The 14914-nt window shown below is 35.5% G+C and overlaps 1 protein-coding gene across 1 annotated transcript in view; it reads left to right on the top strand.

Annotated features, from left to right (window-relative positions):
* DNAH6 (dynein axonemal heavy chain 6) overlaps positions 1-14914 on the top strand; it is a 241149-nt gene that overhangs the window by 86414 nt on the left and 139821 nt on the right. Inside the window, exons 17-21 of the mRNA XM_073897471.1 lie at positions 1379-1492; positions 3473-3616; positions 11066-11278; positions 11966-12058; positions 13638-13757. Coding sequence (XP_073753572.1) covers positions 1379-1492; positions 3473-3616; positions 11066-11278; positions 11966-12058; positions 13638-13757 — 684 coding nt within the window. The remainder of the gene's footprint in view (positions 1-1378; positions 1493-3472; positions 3617-11065; positions 11279-11965; positions 12059-13637; positions 13758-14914) is intronic.

Below are 14914 nucleotides of genomic sequence, written 5' to 3'. Positions count from 1 at the left end.
TTTCTATTTCTTCCTGATTCAGTCTTGGTAGGTTATATGTTTCTAGGAATTTATCCATTTCTTTTAAGTGATATAATTTAATTGTTGGCATATAACTATTCATAGTAGTCTCTTACAATTTTTTGTATTTCTCTGGTATCTGGTATAAAGTTTCCTCTGATTTTATTTATTTGAGTCTTCTTTTTTTTTCTTCATCTAGCTAAATGTTTACCTATTTTATTCATCTTTTTTGAAAAACCAGCTCTTAATTTCATTGATCTTTTCTATTTTTCTGGTCTCTAATTTATTTCCACTCTGATCTTTGTTTCCTTCCTTCTGCTAATTTTGGGCTTAGTTTGCCCTTTTTCAGCTTCCTTAATGTGTAAAATTGTTTGATATCTTCCTATTTTTTAATATATGCATTTATCACTATAAACTGTCCTCTCAGAACTGCTTTTGCAGCATCCCATAGATTTTGGCATGCTGTGTTTTTGTTTGTTTCAAGTTTTTTTTTGTTTTGTTTTGTTTTTAATTTCCCTTTGATTTCCCCTTTAGCCCACTGGTTGTTCAGGAGTGTGTTGTTTAGTTTCCACATGCTTGTAAATTTTCCAGCTCTCCTCTTGTTGATTTCTAATTTCAAACCATTCTGATTGAAAAAGATACTTGGTATGATTTTAATCTTAAATTTGCTAAGACTTGTTTTGAAGCCTATCATATGATCTATCCTAGGGAATGTTCTGTGTGCACTTGGAAAGAATGTGTATTCAGCTGCTGTTGGGTGGAATGTTCAAAGCCCTAGCTTATCTTTGTGCAAACAACCCCCCTGGGGGTTTGTTCACTTCTAAGCCAAGGCAGTTTTAAAACGCTTCTATGAAAACAGCTTCTTGATTTTCTTGCAGTCTTTCTCCCTACAGTGTTCATATACAACCCAGGGGTTTAGAAAGAGGTAGAAACCAGGCTGTTCTTTCCATGTTAAATCTCCCCATCCCCTCCACCAGCTACTGCACAGAAATCTCCTTCTCTGTCATCTAGCTATACATGTCCCAAAGGAAATGAGTACCTCTGAAAACTCATTTGTTTTCCTAAAAAAGGCCAGGCATGTATGATCCAACTTGAAGAAGAATGCTTATGGTATTCATCATATTTATATCTTTGCAGAACATTTAAGTTCTAAGGAAATGTAGAGTTATATTTTGTCACTCAAGTGGAAATTTGAATATACATAGAGTTTATGATTTATTTTTTTCATTTGTTTGTATCGCTCCTTTTATTTCCCCATTTAGGACCCACCCATTTTCTGCTAAGTAGTCACTGTATCAAGAATTACTAATAGGAGGATAACGTAAGATCTTTAAATCTGAAAACTAAATAGTGCATTTTGCTTATTATATTTTTAAAGGTAGAAGTATCAAAGTTTGAAGCTCTGGAAGAAGTTAGTGCTGAATTGAAGCTCAAACAATTGCTCTGGGATTCTTTATCTGAATGGGATCAATTCCAACAAGAATGGTTAAAGGTGAAACAAAACAAAAAAACCTCTCAATCCCAAAATCATTTTTTATTAACTAAACTTAATATCCTCATAATAAGAATTATTTTTAACAATCTGGAGTAGTCTTAATTCAGTAAAACATGCAATGTTACAGTTTTATGGTAATTGTTATCAGCTTTCCAGTGAAATGGGTAAAGGTCTTTGTGTCACTATATACCACAGAGCAGAATGCACTCTTGTAAGACAGGCTTCTTGGGTCCTCCATTTAAGAAGGCTAAATGAAGGAAGCATCAAAAGATCTCACCGCATGATGTTTAAACTGCTTTGTGGCTTCTGAATACAATGTTGTCATGATATACTACACCCAAGTGTTCTTGAAGATTGTAGGATTTTATTTGTGATCTACACACTTTAGATTCCTGTTAACTTCTGTTTCGGTTCTTGTTTTGAAAAAAAGGAAGCCATTTTGTTCACTGTGATAGAATAGAATTGGAGTAATGAGATCTAGGATCTTCCCTTAAGAGCTCAACAGTAAATTACCTTAATTAGGGGGCCAAGTACCAATAGCCACCATAGAATTTGATTTTTAGGATCTACCTGTATGTTCAAACCTTGATAAGGGCCAACCCTCTAGAAGGCAGACTAGATGATCATCTCTTCTTTCAAGTATGATATGGACATGTTAGAAATACCATCAACTTTACAGATATTGTTTTACACTTGCTCATTCAGCCTACTTGTGCTGATTCCTGTAATTAGAAGTCACATGTCTGGTTTAAACACCAGTAACACAGAAAGTGTTTCCCAGATAATGTTCTAAGTGCTGGGTATACCAGTAGAGACTAAAAACGATAAAGTCCAAACCCTCACAGAACTTACCTTTTGGTGAGGAAAATAGAAAACAAACAAATATATGATATAATATCAAAGAATTTTAAGTGCTCTTGTATAACTCCTTTGTCACTTATCTCAGAAGTAGAAAAAGCTCCTAAGGTATGTAGAAAAACTTCCTGAGGTATAAAGAAAAAGCTTAGAGAGTTTTCTAATTACCACCATAGTTTACAACAGAAGCTTCCAAAATGGGATGATGTCATCATAGGAAACATACAAAAAGACCCATTAGGGGACAGAAAGGAAATGTTGAACCTAGAAGGAAAAAAAAGAAAAATAAAGGTTTATAACTACACATAACATATTCATTTTAGGTATATCACATAGCAATTGAATATTTGTGTCTATTGTGAAATGATCACCACAGTAAGTCTAGTTAACATCCATTGTCATATATAATTATGAAATTCTTTTTCTATGATGAGAAGTTTTAAGATCGATTCTCTTAGCAACTTTCAAATATGCAATACAGTATTGTTAACTGTAGTCACCATGCTGTACATTACACCCCCATGACTTATTTATTTTATGACTGGACATTTATATCTTCTTACTCCTTCACCCATTTCACCCATCTCCCATCCCTACCTCTGGCAGCCACCAGTCTGTTCTCTGTATCTGTAAGTTTCCTTTCCTTTTTTTTTTTTTGTTTTAGATTGCACATGTGAGATCATACAGTATTTGTCTTTCTCTGTTTATAGAACTGAGAAATATATTTACAGATACATGTATATTTTGGGGTATATCTTTAAATCATTTATATTAAAGGGGTACATAATCAAATAATAGGAGACTACTGGGTGAGAAAGTTCTAGTTAGTAAGAGTAAGAAGTAGCTATTGGTCTCCTTCCAAGAGTTGGCCCTCAGGAATAAATTACAGGGATTACAATACTACATTTGATGATGTAGGAGACAAGAACACGAAAGGAATAAGCAAGGGATGCCTGATACACTATCAGCAATCTTAATATGTAAAGCCATTTCCAAAAGTAGAGAGTTGATTTGGATTAACAATTTAACTACTGGAAAATCTAGGAAAGTAAAAAATTTTACTATTTCAAGCTTGCCTTTATCATATGTCTTAACTTTTTTTTCTCTTTCTGATTTTTTTAGTCCAAGTTTGACTGCCTGGATCCAGAATTCCTGAATAGTCAAGTTTCTAAATATGCCAAATTTGTGACTCAATTGGAAAAGGGCTTGCCACCCAACAGTGTAGTTCCCCAGCTAAAACATAAGGTGGAAAAAATGAAAGAAAAGGTAAGTTCAGTAGAAATTATTTCAAAAACTCCAGGTCAGTCTGTTACTACTTAATGCTAATGAGACTAAAGTCAGGAATTCTTCCCTGTTTAAATTAGTCAGCTTTGCAGAGAGAAAAGAAAGAATAGACAAATTTTTTTAGAGGCAGACTACATCCCTATCTTCAACTGGCCAAATCATGCAGTTGAATACCTTGGTTCAAGCGACATCCAGAGTAAGAGTTTCCCAAGTGGTAGGGAGCTTAGTGTAGTAATGGGTTGTAGGTATGCCAAGATACTGATCCACTCAGGCCTTAGACAGCCAAATGAGGTTAGTGCAGCCATGTCCATTTATATCACTGCACCAAATAAATATGCCATTTTCCAGATGTGCTATGACTTGACAGTTGTGAAGCCCAGCAGTGGGTGTGTGAGACTGGCTCTTTGAAACTTATCACAGCTGAACCAGTACTTGAAATGGGAATGAAAAGTATTATGATTTTATCCTTTTAAGCAGTTTTAGATTTTTTTAAAAGATGAGATAAAGGACTAAAAGAAGACATGGGTAGGAAAAGTAAGCAAAACTTTAGGCGCAACAAGAAGAGTGTTTTTGCAGTTTCTCCCTCTTTAGTTTTACAATATCTAGTCAAAGCACTTTCCCAAAGTTTCTGTCAGCCTCTTTCTTCTTCATTTGCCTGTTGTGTGATTATATCATATGATTGTAAACAAATTTATTTGTCAAAGTCTTTATTCATCTTGCATTCCTTCAGAGTTCTGGTTGATTTTTAAAAAATATTTGCATAGAGTAAAAGTCACTTTTTATGGTATACAGTTCTGTGGGGTTTTACAAATGGGTAGAGTCGTGTATAAAACACAACAGTACCATACAGAATAGTTCCATCACCCCCAAAGTCCCATAAGCTGTTTTTGTAGTCAGCCAACCCCAGGCAAACACTGGCCTGTTTTCTGTCCCTAAAGTTCTTCATTTTATATATGATATAAATGGAATTGTACAATATGCAGCCTTTTGGGTCTGGCAGTGTTCACCTAGAAAAATGCATTTAAAATACATCCAGATACTTCTTTTCAGAATATATAACATACTCTTCTAACTCAAAAATAAAAAGAGAAATAATCTTTTAAAATGGGCAAAGGATTTGAACAGACATGTCCCCAAGGAAGATATATGAAAAGAGGCTGAACGTCATTAGCCATCGGGGAAATGCAAATCAAAGCCACAATGAGCCACCAGCCCACATCCCCAGAATGGCTATGATCAAAACGATAGATTATATAATAAGTGTCGGTAAGGATCTGGAGAGTTGGAACCCTCATATGTTGCTGGTGTGATTATAAAGTGGTATGGCTTCTTTGGAAAACAGTTTGGCAGTTTCTCAAAAGGGACCCCACTCCTAGACATTTATCTAAGAGAATTGAAAACATATGTTTACACAAACACTTGTATATGAATGTTCATAGCAACATCATTCATAATAGCCAAGAGTGGAAGAACCCCAAATGTCCATCAACTAATGAATAAATCAACAAAATGTAATATATCTATACAATGGAATATTATTCAGCAATAAAAAGGAATGAAGTTTTGATACATGCTATAGCATAGATGAACCCTGAAAATGTTATACTAAGTGAAAGAAGCCAATCATAGAAAGACTTCATAGCATATGGTATAATAGATATGAAATGTCTAGAATAGAGAAATCAATAGAGAGAGAAAGTAAATTTAGTAGTTACTGGACACTATGGTGGAGGAGAAATGGGTGATGAAAACTAATGGGTATGGGGTTTCCTTTTGGGGTCATTAGATAGCAATAAGTAGTTCATAGTGATAGTTCTAAAATTAGATAGTGCTGATAGTTGCACATCTCTGTGAATTGGAATATTTTTTTAAAAAGATTCTTACAAAACAGATGAACATAGGGGAAGGGTAGAAAAAATAACATAAGACAAAATCAGAGAGGGAGACAAACCACAAGAGACTTTTAACTATAGGGAACAAACTGAGGGTTGCTGGAGGGGAGGTTGGAGGGGATGGGGTAGCTGGGGGATGGGCATTAAGGATGGCACATGATATAATGAGCACTGGGTGTTATATGCAACTGATTAATCACTTAACTCTACCTCTGAAACTAATAATATACTATATGTTAATTGAGTTGAAATACAAAATTAAAAAAAAAGATTCTTCCATGTTGTTAGGTGAATCAATAGTTTGTTAATTTTTATTGCTGAGTAATAATTCCATTATATAGATTATTACTGTTGGTTTTTCCATTCACCTGTTGAAAGACATTTGGGTTGTGACCAGTTTTATAGCGATTATTAATAAGCTACTCTCAACCATCCTGTGCAGCTTTTTGAGTGAACATGAGTTTTTAATTCACTTGGGTAGGTAACTAGGAGTGGGATTTCTAGGTGGCGTGTAAGTATATGTTTAGAAGAAACTCGCCTAACTGTTTTTCAAAGGACTATAACATTTTGCCTTCCCAGGAGGGCAGTGTGTGAGAATTCTAGCTGTTCGTCATCCTCCCCAGCACTCCTTATTGCTCGGGAGGTTTTTTGTGTGGTTTGATTTGGTTTTCATTTCAGTCACTCGAGTAAATGTATAGAAGTATCTCATGGTAGTCATGTTTGCATTTTTCCAGTGACTAATCATGTGGGGTATATTTTAAATGTCTTTTTTCCATCTTTTATCTTCTTTGCTGAAATGTCTGTTTGGCTCTTTGCCCCATTTTTAATTGGGTTCCTTGTTTTGTTATTACTGTGTTTTAAGAGTTCTTTTTGAAATCTGGATCCAACTCCTTTTTCAAATATGTAACCTGAAAATATTTTTTCCCAGTCAGTGTCTTGTCTCTTCAATCCCTTACCCGTGACTTTCAGAGTGCAAATGGTTTTAATTTGAATAAAGTTCAATTTATATTCTTTGCTTTTATGGATTATCTTTTTAGTATATTATCTAAAAATGTTTTTGCTAAACTTAAGGGTCACACAGATTTTCTCCTGTATTTGCCTCTAGAAGTTTTATAGTTTTGCTTTTTTTTACATTAAAGTTTATGAATTGTTTTGAGTTATTTTGCATAAAATATGAGAGATATGTCAAGGTGTACATTTTTTACATTTGGATATCCACTCAATCCAACACCATTATTTGAAAAGACTATCCTTTTTCCACTGAACTGCCCTTGCACCTTTGCCAGAAGTAGCTAACTATATTTTTTAGTCTATTTCTGGACTCTATTATGTTTTGTTGTTCTGTGAGTCTATTCTTTCGCCAATACTATACTGTTTGGATAACTACAGCTAGTAAGTCTTGAAATCAAGTAGGTGTAAGTCCTCTAAATTTGTTCTTCTTCTTCACAATCATTTTGTTTATTCTAATTTCTGTATCTTTCCATATAAATCTTAGAATTAGGTTGTCAATATGTATAAAAAGTTGCCAGGAATTTTTGAAGGACTGTGTTGAATGTATAGATCAATTTGAAGAGAACTGACATCCTAACCAGATGGAGTTTTCCAGTCTGTTACTAGTATATCTCTTCAGTTAAGTCTTCCTTTATTTTTTTCATCAAAGTTTTATAGTGTCAGTACACAGATTCTGCATGTATTTTGTTAGTTTTGTAATTAAATACTTTTTGTTATCCTAAATAATATTGTTGTTTTTTTTAAAAAAAATAGATTTTATTTATTTATTTGTCAGAGAGAGAGAGATCCCATAAGGAGCCTGATGTGGGACTTGATTCCAGGGCCCTGGGATCATGACCTGAGCTGAAGGCAGACGCTTAACCAAATGAGCCACCCAGGCGCCCCAATAATATTGTTTTTAATTCCAAATTCCCATTGTTTATTGCTGCTATATAGCAGAATACTGTTGAATACTATTGACCTTTGTATATTGATCTTATATCCTGTGATGTTACTAAATTCAGTTTTTAAATTTAGGGGCTTTTTTTATACATTAAAATGAGTTGGGAAGGGTTCCTTCATCTGTTTTCTGGAGAAAAGAGTATGGAATTAATATTATTTCTTCTTTAAGTGTTTAGTAGAATTCACCGGTGAAGCCATTTCAGCTTGAAGTCTCCTTTTTTGGAAGACTTTTAACTACAAATTGAATTTCTTTAATACATATTGAATTATTTAGGTTATCTATTTCTTCTTGAGGGGTTTTATAATGTATTTTTCAAAGTAATGGTCCATTTCATCCAAATTGTTGAATTTGTAGACATAGAATTGATCATAATATTTATTTATCCTTTAAGAGTATGTGGGATCTGGGACACCTGGCTGGCTCAGTCGGTTACGTTTCCGACTCGGTTTTGGCTCAGTTCATGATCCCATGAGTTGTGGTATCGAGCCTTGTATCCGACTCTGTGCTCAGCAGGAAGTCTGCTTGAAGATTCTCTCCCTCAACTCACTCTCTCTCACTCTCTCTCTAAAATAAATAAATAAATCTTTAAAAAAAAAGGTATGTGGGATCAGAAGTGATGTCCCATTTTTCACTGTTGATGTTGATAATTTGTATCTTTCTGTATAGATTTATCTGTTCTCTGTCTGCTTATCTATCTGTCTGGTAATCCAACCATCCATTCAGTTGTTTATTTATGTCGGTATAAACTCATGGATATTTATTTTATAATTTGGATTATAATACAATACTACATTATTTATTGTTTGCTTAAATCATTACAACTTAGGCTATTGAGAACTCTCTGAGTTGACTTCTGTGTCCCTCTGATGTACCTCATCATTTCGGTTTTTGTATTTTACCTTTACATATACTATATGCACAGTATATTACTACTATTTTTTATTTTATATAATCATCTTTCAGGGCAATCAAAATAGGAAACAAAATGAAATTTATTTTGCCTTTATTCCATTTCTAGTGTTCTTCATTTCTTTGCATGGATCTAAGATTCTGACTCATAGCCTGAAGAACTTCCTTTAATATTTCTTGTTGAGTAGGTATGCTAACAATGAATTCCCTAAATTTTTGTTTTGAGAAAGTCTCTATCCTTTTTTTGAATGATAATTTAAATGATAATTTAAACTTATCATACTGGGTCAACAGGTTTTGTTTTTTCTTTCAACAATTTCAAAGTATCCTTTCATTACTTTCTTGCTTGCATGGTTTCTAACAAGAAATCTTCTATTGTTCTTGTCCCTGTCCTTCTGTAGATAATTTGTATTTTTTGGTTGAGCCGTCTTCAAGATTATTTCTTTTTCTTCATTTTTGTCAGTTTATAATGTGGTATGCCCAGGTGTGCGTTGTTGTTGTTGTTTACAGTTTGTATTTATCCCATTTAGCATTCCCTGAGTTTCTTGGTTCTGTGGTTTGGTGTCTGTCTTTAATTTTGGAAAAAAAAAATGCAGCCATTATGTTATTCTTTGAGATTTCTATTGCATATTTTAGACCATTTGATATTGTCCTATAGCTCTTGGATGCTCTGTCTGTGGTTTTGGTTTTGGTTTTTGGTTGTTTGGGGTTTTTAACCACTATTTTTTTCTCCTGTCAGTGTGGAGAATTTCTACTCACTTATCTTCCAGTCCACCGATTCCTTGGCTGTGTCAAGCTCATCAAAGGCATTCTTTATCTCTTGCTGTCTTTTTCCATTCTAACATTTATTTAATTCTTAACTATAGCTTCCATCTTTCTTTTTTTTTTTAAGATTTTATTTATTTGTCAGAGAGAGAGAGAGAAAGAGCACAAGCAGGGGGAGTGGCAGGCAGAGGCAGAAGCAGGCTCCTCCTGAGCAGGGAGCCCAATGAGGGGCTTGATCCCAGGACCCTGGGATTCTGACCTGAGCCGAAGGCAGATGCTAAACCGACTGAGCCACCCAGGTGTCCCAGCTTCCATCTTTCTATTGACATTTCCCATCTGGTCTTGTATGTTGCCTACCTTTTCCATTAGAGCCATTACCATATTAATTACAATTATTTTGAATTCTCTATTAATTTCAATATTGTGTATCATATCTGAGTCTGGTGTTTATTTTTTTATTTTGTTTTTTGTTTTTGTCTATTAAGTGTATGTTTATCTTAACTTTTATACAGTTCTTACATTTTTATTGAAAGCCAGACATCTTATGTAGTACAGTAGATACTGAAGTAAATAATTTTTATGCCTGGAGATGAGCATGCCTTTCCTCCTACTTGGCTTTTTGTATGGCATGTTATGTTAAATCTAGTAAAGAATTGGGCTAGATTTGAGGTTTGCTGTTGCTGTGGTTACCCTCAATATACTACAGCCTTCAAATTGTTCTTTTGATACCTTGTGTTTAATGGTTTGGGCTCATTTGCCAAAGATTATTTTTTCAATTTTTGTTTCTCCCTGACCTTAGGTCCTCTCTATGTATTGTCCCCAGAGAGAATCTGTCCCTTGTAGCTAATCAGTCTGTATTCCACTGTTATTTTTATTCAGTATTTGTTAGCCCAGTGGGAGAGGTGTGGAGGGGCATTCCATTTGTGTTCTGATTAAGCCTCTATCTTAGTAAGGCACTGTGTTCCTTGTTCTCAGACTGTTGACCTTCACTGGTATTCCTGCCCCTCCTCCAGCTGTAGTAATGAGCCTAGAATGTATTTCTTTCCCTCCCCCCTTGAGTAGAGCTTTTATTTTTCCAATTCTGTTTCTCCCGGTATATACAGAAATCTACAGTGGGTTATCACAATGCCTTAAAATGACAGTGTTTGTTGCTCATTTCCCTGACATTAAGTTCATTTGTTCCATAGGGAAACTAGGAGAAATGGGTTGATTAGAGTTAAAATAGTGGCTGCTGTGTTCCTCCCCCCAGGCAACACTATAAGGTTTCTTAGGATTCTCCCCAATCTTCCCTGTGAACATCTTTGTATTTGTAGCCCCCAGGGACTTCACATGCTACCCTACACTCACTCTTTAGCAATTTATTTTTGAAATTTAGCTGAATCTTCTTGCTAGCTTAAGTGGCAACCCAAGGCATCTGTCCTAGGTAAGCAAATTCTCAGGTCCTGTTTTTTTGCAGTGGAGAAATCTACAGATACCAGTCTCTCCCCAAATTTTCAGTTAGTTGGTTGCCCTGCAACCTCAATTTTTTGATGGGCTCAATAGAACTCATTAATTTTCAGTTTGTCCAGAATTTTCTTTTTGTAAGAGCACAAGTGGTATTCTTTCCAGTTCTCCACATTGCTGAAGTGAAACCAGAAGCGTTGGGCTATGTTTTTAGGGGGGGGGAGGGGGGGGGGGGGGGAGGGGGTACTTGGGTGATGAGCATTAAGGAGGGCACTTGACATAATGAGCACTGGGTGGTATATGCAAGTGACCAATCACTAAATTCTACCACTGAAACTAATAATACACTATATGTTAACTAAAAAAAAAAAGAAGAAGAAGAAGAAGAAAGAAAACAATCAAACTCCTATATCTATAGTAAAAAAAAAGATAAAAAGCATGGTGCCTTTGAGAGTGTTTGCCTTCCAGCTTCCAGTTATCATTGACTTGAGGAACCCAACTTTGAAGGCAAGACATTGGGCAGCTATCGAACAAACAGTTGATGCCTCCCTAGTGGACCTTGAAATTCCATTAACCTTGGAGAAGCTCTCTGAATTGCATGTTTTTGATTTTGGCCAAGAAATCCAGGACATTTCTGGACAGGCTTCTGGAGAAGCTGCCTTAGAAACAATTCTTAAAAAGGTAAATCTGAAAAATATGTTCTGAAGATCAAGAAATGTAGGTTTTCATATTCAGCATGAAGATCACCAACTTTTGATTCATCTAGATGGGTTTTTCAACATTGCAGCTCTCACTCTCTCATTATCAGTCATCCTTCTGTTGTTTCCTTACATTTATTGTCATTATTATTATCAGCAGCACTTTTATCAGTATCCTCTCTCTACTTAGCTTATAGCCCACTTTGATGACAATAAAGTTTGATATTTGCATGCTTATATAAAAAAGCACATTCCAAGGAAGATCTTTTATACCAAAATACATCATCTTTCCAACTACCAGAAAAAAGTAACTGTGAAATGCTACATTGAAGAGACTTCTCTATTTAAGCTACTTACCTCCCTACCCTAAAAATACACACATACCTACAAATCACCTGTATAAAAACAAGTATTTTCCTTACATTTAAAGCATAAAGTGGTAAAGGGTAGACATTAACATATCACAAGTTATTCATATGTATTAATCTTCATCAATAAAATTTAGCATATCAGTATCCTTTAACCAAGACGAGGATTTTAAGAATTTTAAAGGCAGTAAAGAGGAAAATGGGATGATTATGGAGTTTTCACTTGTTTTATTCTACATGCATTTATTGAGTACCTAAACAGAAATGAATTTAAGTATCCTAAGACGTGAATTATTTCTAAGGTGGAGGATTCTTGGAAAACAACCGAATTCGTTATTCTCCCTCACCGGGACTCCAAAGATGTGTTTATCCTGGGCGGCACAGATGACATACAGGTAGGGTAACTGGGTTATTAAAAACCCTTGGTAGGGGCGCCTGGGTGGCTCAGTCATCGAGCATCTGCCTTTGGCTCAGGTCATGATCCCAGCGTCCTGGGACCGAGCCCTGCATCGGGCTCCCTGCTCAGCGGGAAGCCTGCTTCTCCCTCTCCCCACCCCCTTGTGTTCCCTCTCTCGCTGTGTCTCTCTCTGTCAAATAAAAAAAAAAGATTGGTCAGACCTACTTCTGAATCTTCTACGGGAAATTATAATAAAGGAATGAAATATGAGAGTTACTAAGAAAAAATCTAATTGGAAAGGCAAGATATGAATATGTATAACTGATAGGAATGCTTGTACATGAAATATTTAGCAAAGCAATAAAAGTAGCATATATAAGAATTATAATCCTGTAGTTAACAGTTGAAGAGTTTTGAAAAACAAGAGATAATTTATGGCTGAAGTGATCACAGAATCCTTCCTAGACCAGCCAAGATATGCTGGACCTTAAAGAATAAATGGTATTTGACAGACATAGATGAGAACGAAGGGCATTTCAAACCATTTCAATGAGGCAAAGAAACATGAATGAGCATTTCCGGTTTATAGCATACTAGGAAACTAAGTTCACTTGAATTTTTTGAGATTAGGAGTAGATGGCTATACTCTATGAACAATAAAAGAAAATAAATCTAATCCATGTGTTTGGAATATTCTTAGTGATTTAAAATTCAAAGACACATTTGTTTAGCAAAAGGATCTGTGTCTTATGGCCTAATTTAAAAAGCAAAGCCCTGGCCCATTTGGGTATACCCACACCAGAACTAATAATGAGATGGTTTTGCCAGGTATAGGTTGGAAGAGCAAGACCAGATGTCACTCTGGGCAGTAGATGAGAGAGCAAACCCAAGATGAAAGTCAGGTAGTAGGAGGCCAAGTGATGCTAGGTGATGGGGCTTCTGCTCTCAAGAAATTTATAATTTAAATAGGGCAATTAAAATCCTTTAGATTAACAGACACATTTTTTACAGAATGCACATGTTCTGTAAGGGTTGCTGTAGTGTAAGGGGAAAAGTAGGTGAAGGAGGTAGAGAGAAAACTGTTTATAGTCGTTCTAAGCTTGATGTGAATGAGTTCAGTTTCCCTCTTCTGCAAGATAACTGAGATAAAGTGATGTTTCATTAGATAGAGAAGGTAATTTTAATTTAAAAATTTTTAATTTTGCAAGTTTTGAATCCTTTGAGAAATAAAAGCTTAGATGACCAAATGGTATAAAGAAGGTACCAGATACCTAAGAGTAGGGGGAGAGAGGAGAACAGTATTGAACCAAACAAAAAACATGTGCCATTAATAATAAGAAATAGCCAAGATTTGGCAATCAAAAGTATCTTGGTGACATTTGAGAGAACGTCAGAGTGGGTTGTGAGCCACTGAAGTGGATGAAGAAGGGGAATGGATGGGTAGGAAACAGTAGGTGAGACTAAGCTATTTATTTAAAAAGTTGGCTTTTAAGTGGACTCTTGGGATTAAACATCTGTAATTATCTTTGAGAGCACAAACTCATAATGCTGCATATTTTCTTCTTCTTTCTTTAAAGGTCCTTCTTGATGACAGCACCATCAACATCGCAACCATTGCCTCATCACGTTATGTTGGTCCGTTGAAAACTCGAGTAGATGACTGGCAGAAACAACTTGCCTTATTTAATCAAACACTGGTGAGTGAGGGCAATTTCATGCTCAGAGAATTGGAGAGCCATGGTACTTTAGAAATCATTTCTCCAATCATTTAAATATGATGTAGTTTAAAGACTTTATTTATTTGTTTGAGAGAGAGAGAATGAGAGATAGAGAGCACGAGAGGGAAGAGAGTCAGAGGGAGAAGTCGACTCCCTGCCGAGCAGGGAGCCCGATGCGGGACTCGATCCTGGGACTCCAGGATCATGACCTGAGCCGAAGGCAGTCGCTTAACCAACTGAGCCACCCAGGCGCCCTAAATATGATGTAGTTTAGATAAGATTTAATTGTTGACATTTTATTATATTCAGAATGTAAAGAAAATGCAAATATACTAAGTTCTTCTTTATATGATTATGCCATGTCTCTTGAATTAGTTATTATTGCCATGAAACAAAATACCACAAACTTGATGGTATGAAACAGTCTATATTTATTATATATATCACAGTTTCTGTGAGTCAGGAGTTCAGATATGGCTTAACTGAGTCTCCTACTTAGGGTCTCACAAAGGTTCAATCAAGTTGTGGGCCAGGACTTGGTTTTCATCAGAGGTTCAACTCAAGGAGGATCTACTTCCAAGCTCACTCAGGTTGTTGGCAGAAATAATTTCCTCACAACTCTAGGACTAAGGGCTTCAATTTCTTGCTGGCTATCAGGTGGAGGTCATCCTCAGCTCCTAGATGTTGCCCACATTTTGTGTTTATTTATAAATCTATAGTTTTATTGAGACAAAACTGACAGTGTAGTATGAAGTTTACATTTAAACAAAGTTTTCACAGAAACCTAACACATGCCTGAAAAGATTTTATAGTGGAGTTCTAGATGCAGGTCTAGATGATGGGAAGTACTGATGGGTATCATGATCCAAGATAGCATTTTGAGTATTTGTTAATTCTTAAGATTAAAAAAAATTCTTTTTGTTCTGTGTTTTAAAGTGATCACTGCCCCAGTATGAAAACTGAATCTTCTCCTGAGATGAGGGCTTTTGAAATCATTCAACTCTTGAAATGATTCAATGAACTTGTGTTGTCAGTGACTGAATCCTGCCACCAATGGTTTCAGAATTCAAAGTTCAAAAAACAGAGAAGCTCCAAGGGTTTTTCACCCTAAGAATATGAGCCCTTGTCTTTTTTTT

Source organism: Callorhinus ursinus, unplaced genomic scaffold (assembly GCF_003265705.2).
Source record: "Callorhinus ursinus isolate GAN/ISIS: 27379988/994484 unplaced genomic scaffold, GSC_fseal_2.0 scaffold10, whole genome shotgun sequence".
NCBI lineage: Eukaryota > Metazoa > Chordata > Mammalia > Carnivora > Otariidae > Callorhinus > Callorhinus ursinus.
Note: the sequence above shows the minus strand (reverse complement) of the source record. Positions and strands in the feature narration are given on the sequence as shown.